Here is an 18,450-nt window from a genome sequence, read left to right as displayed (position 1 = left end):
GGCACAAAGCTAAAACAGGTCTAGAGCATATTTAGTTAGCAAGTCCCTGTGTCTTATCTCAGTAGGACCAAATAATTCATCCACACTTTAGAAAACCTCCATTCTTATCCTCAGCTATGAATACAGTGATAGGGTCACATCAATAGGTACAAAGAAACATAATAGAAAACACTAGCTGAAAAGACAGCTCCCCCCAGTAACCATAACAACAAATAAGACAAATCTGTTTGTCTGAGGGATCTGCTTGTCTCTTTTTGGTAGTGTCCTTTAACTTAAAAACAGCTGCATTGGAGTCAAAGAACAAAGCTTGAGATAGTCACAAAAAATAAAGGATGTATTTTTCTCCAAAGATCAAAACCGTAACTAACATAAGACATTCATATTAGAGTATTAAGTTCAGTGTCCAGAAAAAAACTCATCTGCCATATAAAAAAAAAGATACTTAAATTGCTTTACTGCTCAATAATCTCTTTGCTCAAAACTGCTTAATTCTTCTCTCACCAAGTTTTGTCAGTAACTTGATTTTAACTACATTGTACAAACAACTTTTCTTCTCCACCCTCATCTTATCTAAAGCTCTTCTTTTGTTCTGGAGAGTTTTGTTGCATGCTCCTCTACAAATTTGCTCAAATGCTCTAAATCTCTGTCCCCGCCTTCAAATTTAATTGGGTTGTTCTTCTTGTCCTTTGGAGCGAAGTAGATGGTGGGGAATCCCTCCACTTTGTAGTGGTCACTCGTCACGTCGTTGGCAGTAGCATCCATCTTGGCTATAATCAGATTTTTCTCATTCTTGTATTTTTTGCCTAGCTCATTATACACTGGTTCTAGTTTCTTGCAGTGTCCACACCATGGGGCATAGAACTCTATGAGAACATCATTCTTTGGATCCATCACTATGGTATCAAAAGTTTTACCCACTACCACTTTCACAGGCCCTTTGTTATTTTTTGGCACTGGCTGGGACTTCACAATTGGCTTCAGTTTTCCTAGAAGGAAGCAAAACACACACACAACACCATTAGAATGTGGTAAGAGCAGCCCTTACAATCTCCCCTAAGAAAGGGCAGAGGTACATCCTCATCCTCCTGCCAGGTAAAGATCACTGCACTGGCAAATGAACTTGCCTCAGCATGAAACACAGATGAAACACAGACTAGTTAACTAGTGACCTTTTGGTCCAGTAACCTCATGAAATACAGGCAACAGTTTTTTTTGCAATTCCTCCTACAACCCTTCTCTTTTTATGGCTGTCCATCTACAAAGTAATAACCCATGATTTAATATAGTAGTCCCAAATATGAATGACCAGCTCATACTTTAAAGCCACAGGAACATTTCAGGCTTGTAAAACAGACTCTGTTTACTGGAGCCATTGCCTCAGGAAACAACTCTTGGAAATGTAAACAAAATAGCTTAGAGAGCCCTATTTTAGAAACTGTACCTTTTTTGAATGCTACCACAAACTGCCTGAGTACATCAGAGTCAAACTCTTCTGGCTCCATGGCATACTTCTTGCCACCTTCATCCAGAATGGCAGCGTTGACATCCTCTCCACTCTCAAGCAGGCCCAAATCCTTGATTTCAGAAGAATAATCTTCCTCATCAGAAACAGCAAACACATATTCAGGGAAGTCTTTAGCCACTTCCAGGACTTTGCTTCTCCAGTACTGAGTAGCTGAAAAACCAGAACAGGACAGAATTGGTAATTTCTAGTTATTCAGTGCCTGCTTCCTCTCCAAGTGAAGGAAGGGTAATTGTAGCAAACCCACCAACACGGTAGTCAAAACTGAAGTCCACAGAGTAGTAGACAACCACCAGAGGACGCTTGGAGTATCTCTTGGCATCGTTGGAAGGCTTGCGATGACCAACCAGAGGCAAAGCATGTTTTAGCACATGCTCTTTAATCTCAGATCCATCTGTAGAGTCCTGTAAAGAAACAGTGACAACAGTTCAAGCAAACAGATTTAAACAGCACTTCTGCTATACACTACTAAAAAATCAATATTGGTACACACATGAATGCTAAAGAGGGAAGGACGTGTTATAAAATCAAGGCTGCCACCACACTTTCTTCAAACCTTTGAGCACACTATTTGTACGGAGAAATTATTATTTGAAATCATAACATCTGGACTAATTTCATAAAGTCCTCTTGAAAAAGAAATACAGTTTCAGTGGACAAACAGGGTGACTCAAATATCTAGTAGGAGTACTTCCAACAGGAAGATGCCAACTGATTGTAATTACAGAGAAAGAGAACCTTCAATCCCACACACAAACATTTTAGGTCTGGACCATCTACTCACTTTAAGATTCAGAACGTGCATCTTGGACTCGTGCTTCGACTGAAATTTTTCTGGCTGCATGACAACCAGTTTTCCTGGAGAAACTTTCAATAGTTTTGCAATCTCATTGCTGAAGGTGTGATGGAACTTATAATCTTCTCTCAAACCATTAGCTGAAAAATTAAGGTTAGGGTGAAGGAAAAGTTATTAGAAAGTGAACTTAGACTGTAACTGAGTTAACTGCAAGGAAAAGCTCTTCCTGTTCTCCAAGTGACACAGAACAACTCAGTCTTAGACAACACCTCTCATCAGGGATGAGAAGCATGTGAATATACACACAATTCCAGCAGCACTATTTGAATGCTGTTGAACAACCCATCCACTTGGTGAGTTATTGTACACACTCAAACACCTTGAACAGCTTCCAAAACATATGCAGCAAAGCAGTTTTTCTTTTGTCAATCTCTTACCTCTTGGCCTCTCCCCAAATAGGTCAGCTAGCCAAACTATTTGCTTTGGGGCAGCCTGGGAAACAGCTCTCTGTCTTGCCATGCTGAGGCAAACAAATGAGCTCCTAATCCAACTATGATAGCAGCCCCAGAATCAGACATAGACAGGTTGCCAGGAGTGGTAAAACTAAACTGACTCAGAAGTGGATGAGGATCCTTTCCTCAGGCCTCTCATCCAAACTGAGTTTGTTGACAACTGACTCTGGGCTGCCAGATATGAAACTAGAGTTAACAGACAGCAAACATATCCAGGCTTTAAGCCAAGAAACTGTGGTTTGTTCCTCAGGAAAGAATTTTCCCTCCTCTCTAGTCTACATGTTTTTAGTGACACAATTACCAAGCAGAGGTATATTCCGTGACCTGCTGACACCTTAGTTACAAAATCAGGTGTGAGCTTATTTTTTGAGTACAAGTAGATCACCCTTCCTCCTACTACTTCTCCTCTCCAACCCTCCCTACTATACTAGGAGCAGAAATAAATGATCTCTTCATGCCCAAAGCCCTACCCTAGGCAGAATCCCAACAAAACATATATTCCCATTAATATTTTAAAACATTCTTTACCTGCTTCCTGATAGAGCTGATAGGTTTTGTCATTCTCTCCACTAAAGACACCAATGATGATGACATCATCCCCATCCTTCAGAAATTCTTGCACCTGCTTGGTAGCCTGAATCTGTTTGGATGGAGGACCAGCCTGTTCAATCATGTAGTCGACAATACCTGTGAGAGAAACCCACCCCCAAAAAGTTGCTTAGAACATTTACTGAACTGAAAGATTTGGGCATTCAATCTAAAACATCTAATTTCACACTTCCCATGAACATCTTTCCTCCTGTGCAGCCCTCCCACAATAACCTAAAGGCCAAATCAGCAACACTTCAGTCCATGTTTTTAAAGCTGCAGTTCTGAATATTCCCTTTCAGGCTGGTTTCAGAAGAGGTGACCAAGCACACAATCCATGAATATCAGTTGATCTTGCAAGCAATGCTCCTTTCTGAAATTCCAGACCTTTCACTGTCTCTTGAACCTGTTATGAGCCAAAGTGCTACTTGAATAGTCTTAAGTCTTAATTAAAACTTAATATTGGGTATTTTTGCCAGCCCTCAAGGCGCATTCCAGTATAATTAAAACCTGCCCATTTACCCATACTGCCACTGCTTCACCAAATGTATTTAACTTAATTGATATTGAAAGGAGCTGATACAACCACCAAGTGTATTTAACTTACTTAACTTACTATCACCAAAAGATGTTATGAAGGCTAAAGACAAATTTAAATATCCTGTGTAGGCATGAGAGCAGAATTTTTCAGTTTTCCCCAGCTACTGCTGCTATGACATTAGCAAGTCCGCAAGTCTGACAGATACATCAAAATATTTTTCAGAGCACGAGAAAATGCAGTTTTTCTTGTAAGTAAAGTTGCAGTACCGTATTTTTCCCGAGGACCACTGTAGTCGTAAGGCTTGCCCTTGCGGAAGATTTTGAGGGTTGGGTAGCCAGTGACATCAAACTTCTTTGCGAGCTCCGTTTCAGCCGTGGCGTCGACTTTAGCCAGGGGGATGGGAGGCGTGCGCTTGCTGAGCTCCTGGGCAGCCTTCTCGTACTCTGGAGCAAGCCTCTTGCAGTGGCCACACCTAGGGAGGCAGAGCAGAGGGCACCTCTTACCAACCACTAAGCCTGCCAGGTACCTCCTACCCCTGGAGTGGAAGAGTTAAGTCTTCCAGAACGCAGAAATGGAATCACTGAATATACAGAGGACAGATCAGCCAGGTCTCTGCAACCTGAGGCTGGCCTCTCTGTGTCTGGCCTCACGTTGCTATAGACAGCTTCATTTTTAAGCTAAGGACCAATTCCTTTTGGTTTTCAGTATCTCAGTGTGTTCCCAAATCAGTAAATATTGTCCAGTGAAGATCTGGACACCACCCCTTGCTGAGACACAGATCCAGTCTAGTCCGCCAGTGATTTGCAATGTGATCCCAGGTGCAGGTTAGAACTGAGGTACACCAAGTGTGTTCAGGCCATCTGTGCTAGACAAATACAGGCAACTGCCTTCTTGCTTACCATGGAGCATAGAACTCCACCAGGATTATGTCAGCATCATTCACAACTTCATCAAAATTATCCTGGGTCAATACCAGAGTGGCTTCAGGTGGAGGGGTCCAGTTGGGGTCAGAAACCTCCTTGACTTTGGCCACAATAGCTGAAATACAGTTCAAGAACACAATTAGCAAGCATGCATTTTATCATACCAGTAGCATGTCAAATGCAAGAATCTGAAATCAGAGGGCAAGCATGATGCTAGATCAATGCTTACACATCAAGCTTACATGAGAACACTTTCTTAATCAAGTTCCTTTATGCCTTATTTCCTTGTTAGCATTACCGAGAAGGTCTTCTCTTCACCCCATAGAGTGTCTTATGCAGAGCACAGATCTGCACTTTGCAGCACTGAATTCCATCTCAAAACAGACAGAAAAGGCAGTTTTTCCCCCTCTGACTAGAGCTGGGCATATTAATTAAACAAAATACAGCCAATATATATATCAAATGTTTGTTGGCTGATCCTTCAGCAAACATGAGACTGTCTCCTCTTCTAGTCAAGTCATATTTCTAGAAACCTTCTGTCAGTAACAGCACTACCTACTACCTGCAAAATTGTCCTCTATCATGCAGCCTGTTGAGAAAACAGGGAAAATTTCAGCATTCATAATATTACTTGTTTTAAGGTAAATAACTTGAGATCAGGGTCCTTCAAAACAGCCACATATTAAGAAACAAGATCACAGGCTACTTTGTTTTCTTACAGGGAACTGCAAGGGACTGGTGCTTACCATCTTCTGTCCGAGACCCATCATAGTCAACAGCTTGGCCTTTTTTCAGGATTTTGATGGTTGGGTAGCCACTGACATCAAAACGACTTGACAGTGAAGTGGCTGCAGTAGCATCTATTTTGGCTACAGGAATAGGAGGGTCATGTTCCTTCAGAGTTTTGGCTATCTTCTCATACTCAGGAGCAAACTGCTTGCAGTGCCCACACCTGTCAGAGGAAGACACAAGAAGGTATGTAAATGCAGGACAGACATGCAGAAGTACTCTGCTGCTCTGCAATTCCAGGATGCCTTCTGACAGAAGTCCACATCATCAGCACAGAAATGTTGGTCTTGCTACATGTTCAGATCATGGAGAGAGGAGAGCAACTGTAGCTAATGTACTGTATGTTCACATCAAAACCTTTATTTTTCTTAATTTTCATTCAACGTGGAATGTATTGCCATATGCTTTATAAAACCACTGTTAAAATATTCAACAACTTCCTTTACAACAAAGTTGTATTATGCTCGCTCCTTCCTTCTTTCCTTCCTCCTCAACTTCAGCCTCTCCCTAACCAAGGTTCATCTTCTCTCCCTCGCACCCTAAATTGAAGTAAAGAGAAAATGAACCAGCAGTCAGGTTGGCCAAATGAAATCTCCCACCCACCATGGTAACACAGCATCTGTCCCCTCTCTGGCCACACCAAAACTCTCTGGGGAGAACAGAGGCTCCTGCTGCAAAAGCAGGGATGACCAAGGATACCAGCATAAATAACGCTAAATACAGCCTGACAAGCTAAAGGTGAAACCAGGAAAATGTAGGAAAACAGAAAGAAGTGTGTGGCAGATAGCCTGTGCTCCTTAGCATCTCAGCTGGAGGAAGGGGGAGTAGAAAAATAGGAGAGATGTTTAGTCATATATCCTTCTGCTCAGATAAACTGAACTTCATGTTTAGTTTTCATGTAGGCAAACTACTGCTGCAGAATTAGTGCCTACAGCCAAGAAGAATGGGATTCTCTGTGAAAAGAATGGCACAAGTTAAAATGCAACTCCACCTCAAGCAAGATCATATTTCCCCTCTATTCAAAGGCTGGAGAAGGACCAATGAGTAAGTCATTTTTGTATCACTGAGCCACAACGAAAGGTTCTGACTGCAACACTAACTCAGCAACTCTACTGAAAGTATCTTCTATCTTGTTTTCCCCCAGTAACCATCCTTAATGTTTTTGAACACAAGAATGCAAGAGAAGACACATCCTGGCCTAAATCCTTTGTCTTGGTTACATGCAGGTAAGTCCATTGTAGCTCCCTGGAGCAGACCAGTGGTGCTGCACACCCTGGGATGCCAGCAGAACTGCCATCATTAGGCAGATGCATGGGGCACTGCTTAAACTGATAATACAAACAAGCTGTGTCCCTAACCACTCCACACCCTTCTGGCAAGGACAGAAATGTGAATTTGGAAAGGAAAACCTTCAGGGAATTCCCCTGCTAGGGAAGCCTTCATTACTCCATCTAGGTGAGCAAGTACACACGTTCTCAGTGGTCCAGCACTGGCACAGGATGATAGCAGGCTGCAGGACCACACTGCATGACTTTTCTGTGCCTCACTGGAACCATTTCTGTTCCCTGACAGGCATAAACCAGGGACAGAAAGGCTTGTGCTCCCCTTGGCCTGGGATCTCTCAGTATGACCCACATCTGTGGAACAGGAGCAGGCTGCTGGTTATTGCATGGTACAGGGGCAGGAAAAAAGGTTCTTCCCCACCACCAGAACCATCTCTTATTCTGGAGTACAGCAGAGCCCTGGGCATCTCCTGCAGGCAAGTTACTCCTTTGTCACCTTTAAAATGGCAAGCCAAGGTCACTTTTTAGGAGCTTGCCTGGCAGAGCAGCCCTGTGATGCTGCACCCGTGGAGGTGTTGCTGTGAACCCACCATGGTGCATAGAACTCCAGCAGCACGGTGTCCTTGTCTGCAGTGAAGGTGTCAAAGTTGGCATCATTCAGGACTAACACACCATTCTCCTCTTTAACTACAGAATCATCGTCATCTTCATCATCTTCTTCATCGTCATCATCATCACCTTCATCGTCAGCTTCTTTTGTAACAGATTCTGGCAAGGTAAGAATATGACATACAGATTAGATTGTGTCAAGTTTAACATTAAAGTGAAGATGGATTTGGTATCTCCTGTGGTTAAGAAAAGTACCCACATGAATTTGTTTCTGCTGCACACACAGTGACAGCTACCTCAGTCTGCAAAGAGCCTGGGCTCATATGTTTGACCATTTCAATTTTGTCCACACGACAACAGCTAACAATATTCATAGTTCAGTAAAGTATCAACAGGTATTTCACACCTCAGGGAGAACTAACAAAATGGACACAAGAAGAATTAAAGCACACAAATCTATGCAACAGCTGCCACCAAGGTTTGATAAACATCTTGTTGAAATGCGGGCAGTGGGACATGCTTTGCTGGGCAAGAAGGGCACACAGATGACACCTGAACTTCAAACAGAACCCCTTCGTCATGCAACAGAGCAGTTGTCCTTTCAGTGTAGCCAACTTTAAGTTGGAAAACTTAGTGTCTTACACCAAAAAAAGCAGGTGTTATCTGTTCCCAATGCTCCCCTTGTACCCCTGCTCAGGAGACTGTAACACCACACTAGCTATGTGCTGCCTGTCTGAAGGGCTAATAAACAGACACACTTGCTATAAAACCAAAATTTACCATTTCACTACTATCAAGGTGGTTTGGATGCAGCATTTCTAAATTGTGCTTTTTTCCTGACTGCTCCATTCGTGTCTGCCACTCTTGCTTTCAGTTACAGAGATGTTCCAGGTCTGCTATTCATTGAGGAGCCCTTCCACTCACAGGAGCACCAATCACTCTGCTCTGGATCAGCACCAGGCTGCAGTGAGTGTAAAATCAAGGAACTAACTACAGAAGTCCCACGGAAACTCATTCCTATGCACCTGGCACATGCCAGGTACTCTTCTAAAAAAAAACAAACCCAACAAAATGGAGTGAAAGCTTCTTCTTTCAAAGAACTTTTGGGGAGGCCTTTGAATTAAGACCAAAACCACTGGTCCAGAACAGTCCTTTAAAGAAGAAAGCAATTTGTTAAATTACCAAAGCAAAATTAGCATGTGAAAGCTGAAGCCAGCACATTTCCACTGGTTCCCTCTTTGTTGTCTTGGAATTTGAGATGGTTTTTTCAATATCTGACCTTTCACATGTTCCTTTAAACTTTTTTTAAAAACACAAAACTGCTATCTTTCAAGGAAACCAGACCTTCCTGAAGGACTTTAAAAGAATTTCAGTTACAGAACAACTAATGAAAATATCTCGTCCCAAATGAGAACTGTAAAACAATGAAGTTAAGTCCCTTTCAACCAGTGGGAGTCCCAGGAGTTGGATAAAAAAAAAAGGGGGGGGGATTAGAGTTTCTTGTTTAAAATTATTTTCTATTTAAATGGCTTTTGACTAAGGTGAGAGGAGCTACTGCAGCAGTATTCTGAAAATATTCTGATTTCATCAGGAAGTAGAAAGTTAAGAATGATAAATACGTACTATACTATCCAGATATGGAAAAGCTAACAAAACAAAACCCACTTTTGTCAGACCAACAGCAGACATTAGGAACAACCTCACCATGGATAAAATCATGCCATTAAGTTGCAATAGTTAGTTTTATTTTAAAAGAAAATATGCAAAAAACAAGCCTATATGCTCTCAGGAAACAGTACGGGCTCATAGAGAAAATATATTGATTTTAATTAGAGGAGAAATTTTGCGTAGCACAAAATTATTAAAGCTTCTGATGGAGAGATCACAGGAGATCATTTATCACACAACCCTAGTCAGCTGGATCAGGTTTCTTTAACAAGTGCTAGTGTTTCACCTGATCTCTGAGGCAGCTAAAAGCACTATTTGCAAGCAGACAATGCCTCCTGTGTTGCAGCTCTTGCTCACCCTTGAGTGAATGCACACCTCACATCCCTGCAGGACTGCCCTGGTGGAACAGCTGGATTTCAGGCGGCTTCTGCAGGCAAAACCTGTGCCTTACAGGGGTACCCAGGAGTTCTGAGGGCTCAGTTTCACCACAGGCTGCTCCTGGCTGGCCTGTGCCTGAATTCCCAGCCATTGCATTCCTGGCAAATTGCTTCAGATATGATTTTTCCTGACACAAAGGAACGCGAGCAGAACCAGCCGGCCAGTTCTGCTCCTGCACCCCGAACCACCCACCAGGTTGTGAGCCCTGTTCCTGCCCACTCCCCACCCTCAAGAGAGACAAAGACCTCAGCAGCTACAGTGGCACCTGGTTTTTAGAAAGAGCAAGGTATTCCCTGCAAAAACATCCAGCACCGGTGGAACATGTAACCATCAGACCCACCATCCCTCACTGAAATAATTTTCTGTCTTTCCCTATAGGCTGTACCGCCTGCCGAGGTGAAACTCCCCTGACAGTGACACGTTGTCACGGGCATTGCACACACCCCCTTCCTCCTCCTCCTCCTCCCTGGAGATGGAGGCAGGACAATAGCCCTGGAACAGCAGGACTCCACCTTTTCCCAAGCGGCTTAAGGAAGGAGGGTGTTAAAAGTAAGCTAACCACACTCAGATATCGGTCCTAAAGAGCGAAGAGTTACTTTCTGTAGCTTCCAGCTTCACCAGCACCCAGGGCTATCACAGCCACCTCTGCCATCCCTTTAAAGTTGGAACTGAAAGACCAGTTTCAGGGACCCAACCACGACTTTTTTTTTTTTCTCCCATAAAGAGCAAGAAACTTTCCTCCGCATTAAAGATTTACAATTTTAAGAGAGCAGAATGAGTTTGTGACACCTGAAGTGGCAGAAGAAGATAATAAATACTTGCATAAGTCAGCTCATGAAAATAAAACAGCTGCCCCCAAACTGAAGTATCTTTGTTTCTGAAAGAGACTTGCAAAGCCAGTGGACAAATCAACAGCTGTGACAGCTGTGGCTAAAACCTGTCCGCTGGTAAAATATGGATAACCCCCTTATACTAAAAAAAACCCAAACACACAAAACATTAAAAAAACCCCACCCAAAACAAAACAAAAAACTCCCCAAAACCCCCACAAAATCAATCCACAAATTTCAACACATTACTACACAAGTCAAAAAACATGATCAGGAAGGTACTTTTTTTAAGACTTGAAGTACACAGTGCTGGCTGGCAGGCCTTCTTCAGGATGACAGCTACTCTGAAATTATTTCTTACAGTAACTTCACTGAACACCCAGCATTTATCAGAAATATAGCCTAGTAACATTTTCTTAAACAAAGCAGATCCTGTACAGAAAGGCTGCATCCAGACACCAATGACTTTGCTGGGATGCAGCCTGAAAGTTTCCTTTTGGGGAGCACACTGTTCCCTAATAGGATGAGCTCAGTTTTCAGAAACTCAGAACTCATCATGTGTTGCTAGGACTTTTGAAAGATTTTCAATTTAATTTAATATCAGCCCCATTCAATCTTTTCTGTGGTGGATCCTCTACATGATCTCTCCTTTCCCATCATCAGGATGCCAAGGGTGTAGGGGTCAGGATCCAGCCTAACCTCACTTCCAGCATATTTACACCCCTGTCCTGCTCAAACCTCACTTCCCAAATCATGCAGTGCAACAAGCTGGGTTTGCTCAGAACTTTTCATCTCCCCAACAACCAAGTGCCTAAGATTACTTCCTTGTTGCAAAGTAAATTTATTCCACTTCACCCAAACCTGCATTCCAAGGGCAAAAATCGAAATTGCCAACTATGTGCGTTTTCAAGGCAAAGGCTTTGTCAAGGCTAGTTCAGGATCTATATACAAATTCAAGGAACACAATAGAACCTGGGAAATGATTCAAAGCTGGGCAGTGGATTAGTGTTCAGCTCCACACAGCAAGAGACACTTCCATCCCTGTGTACCTTTGATGCCCAGAACTCCTATAATGAGAGGAGCAGCGAGCACGGGAAATGCTGATGAGAGCCAGGCCCACAAGAAGCTGAGCCGCTGCTGCCAGCCACAGGTAACACTGTAACATCACAGGTGCCACTTCACCCTCTGAAATAAAGCAGTCTGAGGCTTTGTCACATGTTACAAAGAAACCACAACCACGTTCTAGCTAAAAGCAGAGAAAGAGGCATAAAAATTGTATTCCAGTTTACAACAGAAAAAAAAGAGCTCCACAGGAAGATTCTGTATCTCTGTATCCTTACTGCAGATGCCATATTCAAAACAAATCTCAATTTCAAACAAATCTCTTTACCCTCATCCTATAGACCATACAGTTACACAAATAGGGTAACTGATCTAAATGCACTTCTGCAAGTTTTAGTGCCTGTTAGGCCAGCAAGAAGTTGCAAGACATGAGTTCAGAAGGTCACCCATAATCCAGTCTCTCTAATACTTAAAATATAGCAGTGTTCATGCAGGAAACATGACCAATGCATAATTTACCAAAATCCACATGAAAGAAACTTAAAACCGAAAAAAGAAACACCTTCAAATGTCTGCCTCCTACTATACTCATTAAGCCTCAGCAGCTTTGTTTCAGCTAATTTTGGAAAGGAGGAGACACACGTCAGTGAAATCCAAAGACGGTAGGAAGAAACACCAAGAAGATGGTAACAATGGGCCTTCCTTCTGTGAGGGGGGAAAAAAAATCAGTTTGAAACACGAAGAATGCACAGAGTCCCTGAACAAAGGAGTAAGGAAAAGAGTGCTCGATCACAGAACCATAGAATTTTTAAATTCTGGTTTTGGACTTTTAAGGTCCCATCCAGCCATAGAATGCTAAGGGTTGGACGGGACCTTAAAAATCTCATAGTCCCAACTCCCCGGCCAGGGAAGGGACACCTCCCTCTAGAGCACTGCTTGGTGGTTTGAACACAGCCGGCACCGGGGTATCCACAGCCTCTCTGGCAACCTGTTCCAAGGTCTCAGCACCCTCAGAGTAAAGCATTTCTTCCTCATATCGAGCCTGAATTTCCCCTCTTTCAATCTGCACCCATTGTCTTATTACCACTACTACTTATTATTACTACTCCTTGTTTTATCACCACAGCTCCTGATGAAGAATCCCTCCCCGCATAATGAAATCTGTCCGATAGGAGTCGGAATAAAGCAATCGCCAATTCCCAGGAGGTTCAGAAGCCGGGGATCGCCAACATGGCTAATTGTTAGCTGGCTGTTACCTCCGTGCTGGGAGCGGCGAGGCAGAGCCGCCCCAGGGCGCACGACACACCAGCAGCGCCGGGACGAGCGGCTCGCACGGACCTCAGGGCCCCGCACAGCGGCCTGCGAGAGCGCCCCGGTCCCAGCGGCGTCCCGCCAGCCCGGGCTCCCCGCGGCGCCCAGCGCCGGGGCCGCGCCGCCGCCTCCCTCGGGGGAACCCGGCATGCGCTGCCGGCCCGGCCCCTGCCCGCGCTCACCTCCGTCGCCAAACTCCTCCTGTGCGGCCGCGCCCCGCGCCAGGAGGGCGATCTGAGCCAGCCCCAGCAGCAGCACCAGCACCCACAGCCCGCGCATCCTCATCCCGCCGCCACCGCCGCTCCGGGCCCGTCCGCTCCCGGCGCTGCGCTCCCGCCGCTCGCCCCGCCCCGCGGCACGCCGCGCCCGCTCATTGGCTGCCGCCTCAACACGTGCTTGGCGCGGTCGCCAATCAACAATCGTCACGAGGGCCGCCGGCGCGGGGTGCGCGCATTTCGCGTGTTCCGCGGCGCCCCCGGGGACCCCCGGCGGCAGCGGCCGCGGCGCCGCGGCGGGACACAGGCGCCACCGGCCGGAGCGGTGGCGGGGAAGCGGCGGCGGCACCACGCGCGGAAGCGCCCGGCCGCTCTGAGGTGCCGGCCCGCCATTGGCCGCCGCCGAGCCGCCAACCGCAGCCCGCCACGCGTGGAGCGCGCGGCCGCTCCGGGGGCGGGAGGCGGGAGGGACGGGGCGGGAGCGCCCCGAGCGCGTGCAGCCACATCGCCCTTCGGGATTGGCGGGCCGGCGCCGGGGGGCGGGGCCAGCGGCCAGCGGCAGCCTGTGAGGGCGCGCCGCGTGCGGCGGGGCGGGGCGGGCTGAGGGCAGCGCTGGGGCCTCCTAAATTCCCTCAGCGGGAGAGGGGAGCTCGGTGCGGTGCTGCCGCCGACGGGAAGGGCGGGATGGAGGCACAGCCTTTCGGTGCTCCCCCAGGGGGGATGTGGGGCAGTGATCCCACCGGGAGCGCCGTGATTGCACGGGAAGGGGTCGCGGCACAATGTCTGTCCGTGGTTGTCCGGATGGTGTATATGGTGAACGCCTAAGATGCAACAAGACGGCGCTAAAACCTGGGCTTTGGTGCCAAAATTGCCAGTGCGTCCCCATGTTTGGGCTAATTACATAGGCTCATGGGACAATTATTTTCATTTTTGCGAAACTTTTGCCTCTTGAATTGGTAGGTTATAAAGAGCTGCTAAGTTCAGTGTGCAGCGGTCACACTGTAAACGAGTAGCAGTAGCTTATGATAACTGAGTATCTTCAAGGTTTTCAAGTGCAAGCTTTAAATATAAAGTTCAGAATTTTAGAGGGTTAAGACACTGCATTGCCAAGAAAGGCTGCTGTTGCATCAGTTGCCATTTGGCATTTGTAAGTGGTCTGTAGGTTGAAAAAAGAAAAACCACATTAAAAGGACTGCTGTGTTCTACATTCATAAGTTATAGCCTAAGTTATAGAAGTTACAAGTTGTATAAGTTATGCTATAACTTACAGCATAAGTTATAGAAGTCAGTGCCACACAAGTTATCATGAAAATACAGCAGCTGATACAGAAGCAGTTTTTAAACTTACTTAGCACATCACTAGAATGGAATGTGACTTGATCTGAGCCAATTTAAAGCTGTCTGGATCCTGCCAAAGCTATGATCCTGATCCTGCCTGGTTTTGGTGTTGATATAAATATTAGTTTGATTAACATTCATATTCAGTAATTTGAAGATAGCACATAATCAGATTGTACACTCCATGTTCTCAGTGGAAAGAATTAAGAGTATGGAAGATTTTTATTTAGAGTTTTGTTCCCTGTTTAACACAACCCTTGATTTGAATATCATCTTGGTGTGTGTAATATTTACTGTCTTTGTCCTCTGAGTTTATGAGAGAGATAGTGGCTATAGTAATCCATTTTTTCTGATTTAAGTTGGAGGTTTTCCAACTGACAGTGACCTTTCAAGGTAGAGGAGTACTGTCAAGCCCAATGCTTCATGACAGACCATTGCAAAAATGGTTAAAGATGCTTGCAGAAAAAGTGAGCATGTAAAATGGGAAAGTGATGTTATTATTGCTCTTGTCTGCTGGAGTGTGGACTACTGAATTAAATGCTTTTGCTTTATGATGAATTTTATGGTTATTATGATTTCTGTTGCCCCAGGTTAACTAACTGAAAAAGGGGATCAGTAAATTTGCTAGGCAGTCAAAGGTGCCAAATACCAACAATGAAAAGAAAGTGCAAATAGTACAAATACAGGGGAGGTGGGTTTGTTATTACTTATTCGAGCTGTGGGAGGAAAGCCTGAAATGCAGAACTCCTGTGATCCCTGTTCAGCCAAGGACAGCCTGACTGAGAAATTTGCTGAATTGTCAGTTCACTGTGTGGGTGGTTACAACACTGGGAGGATCTTGGGAACATCCCACTCGACAAACAGGGCCTTGGCAAAGGACTGTGGTCTGGTGTGTCTTCAAGCCAGTGGGGCTGTGCTTGTCTTCCTAGATTAGGGTTGCACAGGATGGCACAGTGAATACAGAGCTGTAAATGGCACACCAGAGATGTGATTCAGACGTGTGATTCATTCCAGACCAGCTGGGATTCATCCCAGACCAACTGAGGTGCCAGCTCTGTGCATTTTGGGCACTTGGAAGAGTGTGCCAGCTGTGCAGCTCTTCCAGGGGATTCCTTCCTGCTCTCTAAAGGGCTGGTTACCTTATGCAGCTGAAAATCCTCTGGGCTCAGCACTACTGGTAGGAGTGCTGCTGCCTTTTGCTGAGTGCTCATTCCTTATGTAAGTTAATGACAGGAACACTCTCCTCTTTGCCAGGAGGGTCTCTAGGCAGAAGAAAGGTGGAACATCTGCCCAGTATAGGGTAATCTCAGGGTTAGAAGCATAGAAAAGTGAATGGCACAGGTTTGTTGTCTGATTGTGAGAAATTTGCCATACAAATCCCTGGTCATGGGACACACTGGAGGGTCCAGAAAGCATGAGGCCTGACAGAGCACCTATGGTGTAGTTTCTGGATAAAAAAAATAAATTCTACGTGGTGACATCTGCTGTGCTGCACAAAAATGCAGGTATTAGTGCACTCTGGTTGTTTGAAAGTGGATTGCATTTTGTGCATACTGTGTTTCATATCCTGATAAGGTGTTAGCATCACTGCTGGCAGACCTGCATCCCCAGGGACAAACAGACAATTGCAGTTCTTAAATATGCTTCTCCTCAGGAACATTCAGTAAGTGTCTTTCCTGTTGGTTTAAGTTGCCAGTGGCTACCTTAAAGTCTTCACAGGTTGCACCTGTGTTCTCCTACATCATTAAGTGGTGGGCTGGGAAATCTCTCCTTGTATCACACTGTACTTCTCTCCTTTACTAGACACTAGTAATCCTGTACCTCATATTGCACATTCTGTGGGACACAGCTGTTAGAATATGCCTCTTAGAAGAGGCATATTCAGCAAGAAATATCAAAAAAGAAAAAGCCAATGTTCTTGCACAAAAATCATGAAAATAGAAAGACACATCAGACTAAGTTATATAGGTCTAACTTCTGCTATTAAAACTTATTACAATCTCAAAAGTAAACGTGCACCCTACTTGGCCTTTCACAGGCTGTGAGTCAACACAGACAGGCAGCTGGGACAACCACAAACTCACAGCAAGAACATGAAGAGTAAATTTGAGCTAAAAATGTGAGATTTTAAATGGCTCAGTGTCACACAAGTGTTTTGAATTATTTTTCTGATAGTTTTCTTGTCGACCTTCATTATCTTGTTTGCATAATAGCTGAACTTTCACATGATACTGAGTTGCCTTGCACATAATCTGCATGTAAATCACTTCAGTGAACCTCAAAACAATGCTTAAAATATCCATCCTGATTGCATTTCACCTCAGTGATTTGCATTTCACCTAAAAATAATTTAGAGCAAGAGAAACACTTGTAGAATTCATGATTTTTTGCTCAGTGGTTGATTCATCTATTATGATGCTTATTTTAAAATACCTTTCAATAATTTTCAGTCATCATTGTAGAAAGATGATAAAAAAATTGATGTGAAAATGTTCCACTTCAATACTACTAAATTCTTGTAAGTTAATGAAATATGGTAAGTGACAGTAATATAAATTTCTGTATTGCCCAGGAAAACTGATTGATTTGCTGCAATGATTTTGATTGTCTTTCTGGATGACTTCTCTTTTCTTTTGCCTTTTCTCTTTTTTTCCCAGGGACCTGCTTCTTGGTTCTGTTACTCCTTGTTGTGTCACTACCAGCCTTGGTAAAAATTCCCTCTCCATCTTTTTTGCAAGACACCTTCATCTGTTAAAGGGCTGCAATAAGTGACCCTGGAGATTTCTCCAGGCTGAGAAATTCCCACTCTCTCAGCCTTTCTTCAAAAGAGAGGTGTTTTAGTCCTGTCATCATTCCTGCTGCCCTCCTCTGGAGCTGCTGCATGGTCCATGTCTTTCTTGTGCCCCAAGAAAGGAGCAGGATTCCAGAGCTGGACACAGTGTTTCAGGTGAAACCACTACAGCAAAGTAAGGGAATCCCTCTGGATAGCATCCTGTCCTTCTGGCATATCAGGCATAGTTGGACATTCCATGCTGGGAGGATTTGGGCAGCACTGTGGTAGTAAGGTAACCAGGGCCCAGGCAAAGGAATGTGATTATTTATTGTCAGTAAACTGAGATGCTGGCTGGCACAATGCTGGCCTGTGCCAAGCAGAGCACTTCCAAGGACTTCTGAACATTCTTCTGGAGCTGGCACGTTCTTGGAAGCTGTTTGTGTGCAGCCAGGCTGCTTGGAGAATGAGAGAATTTATTAGCACAGCTGCGGGCACCTCCACATTGGTTGGCTTGGGTGCCTGGGAATATCCCAGACATGCCCTATTTACTGGTGTAGGTGTGGCACTTCAGTGATGTGTAAGTTGGTGCCAAGAATAGCAGAGAACATGTAGGAACACTTACCTCAGTACCACTGAGGTAAGTGGCCTAAATGCTGGCCCTTACTATATTTTTGTTAGAGTCCTACATTGTGAGAACCAATGGCTAATGAGATTACTTCAGCTGTCTGTAAAGTTACATCCTAAATTTGGGTGACCACCTATCCAATACAGCTCTGTAAGAGTAGTAATTTCTAAACTGTAGTTTATATCTACTTTTTCTTCAGATTGAATATATACATCTAGAACACTTCCATGGAATTTATTGGTAAATATACATGGAATAAACTTCAGAACTTTCAGCAAAGTCACATTCTAGTGTTTTCTGTGTGCAAACCCAGTTTTACCAGTGTCAGCCCTCCAGGGTGCTGATAGCTTTCATGGAACAGGCTGGATGTAACAGAACCTTGACAGTGACTGCTGGACTACCTTACATTTTCAAAACTCATTTTTCACTTTTTGTGTAGGTGACAGAATGTCCTGCCTCCTGTAGGGGACAATTAAACATGTTCAGTTCATTGCTGACTCCAGTGGCTGTCTCTGAGGCAAGTATTGAAGGATGCATCTTAAACAAGTGGCAGAGAAGAAGAGAAACTGTGTTTTTCTCAGCAAGGTGCTGGTGAAGGACATGTGGAGGAGCAGTTGTGCTAATGGT

At 44.5% G+C, this 18,450-nt stretch overlaps 1 protein-coding gene across 1 annotated transcript; it reads right to left on the bottom strand.

Moving 5' to 3' along the window:
• Positions 1-313: 313 nt before the first annotated feature.
• On the bottom strand, positions 314-13,199 carry PDIA4 (protein disulfide isomerase family A member 4). Its single transcript, XM_063157946.1, has 10 exons — positions 13,055-13,199; positions 7,545-7,722; positions 5,629-5,834; positions 4,859-4,997; positions 4,226-4,431; positions 3,359-3,517; positions 2,307-2,458; positions 1,770-1,926; positions 1,442-1,675; positions 314-986 (listed from the first exon to the last, which is right to left on the bottom strand). Exons 1-10 carry the CDS (start codon positions 13,155-13,157, stop codon positions 571-573), a joined length of 1,950 nt encoding a protein of 649 aa, XP_063014016.1. The 5' UTR covers positions 13,158-13,199; the 3' UTR covers positions 314-570.
• Positions 13,200-18,450: the final 5,251 nt, after the last annotated feature.

Source organism: Melospiza melodia, chromosome 1, assembly GCF_035770615.1.
Source record: "Melospiza melodia melodia isolate bMelMel2 chromosome 1, bMelMel2.pri, whole genome shotgun sequence".
NCBI classification, from domain to species: domain Eukaryota; kingdom Metazoa; phylum Chordata; class Aves; order Passeriformes; family Passerellidae; genus Melospiza; species Melospiza melodia.
Note: the sequence above shows the minus strand (reverse complement) of the source record. Positions and strands in the feature narration are given on the sequence as shown.

Excerpts from the sequence above, each read along its gene's own strand:
- PDIA4 (XM_063157946.1), bottom strand. The coding sequence starts at position 13,157 with ATGAGGATGCGCGGGCTGTGGGTGCTGGTGCTGCTGCTGGGGCTGGCT. Across the intron at positions 7,723-13,054 it reads GGAGGAGTTTGGCGACGGAG|AATCTGTTACAAAAGAAGCT; the intron begins GTGAGCGCGGGC and ends TTACCTTGCCAG. Across the intron at positions 4,432-4,858 it reads GTGGAGTTCTATGCTCCATG|GTGTGGCCACTGCAAGAGGC; the intron begins GTAAGCAAGAAG and ends CTGCCTCCCTAG.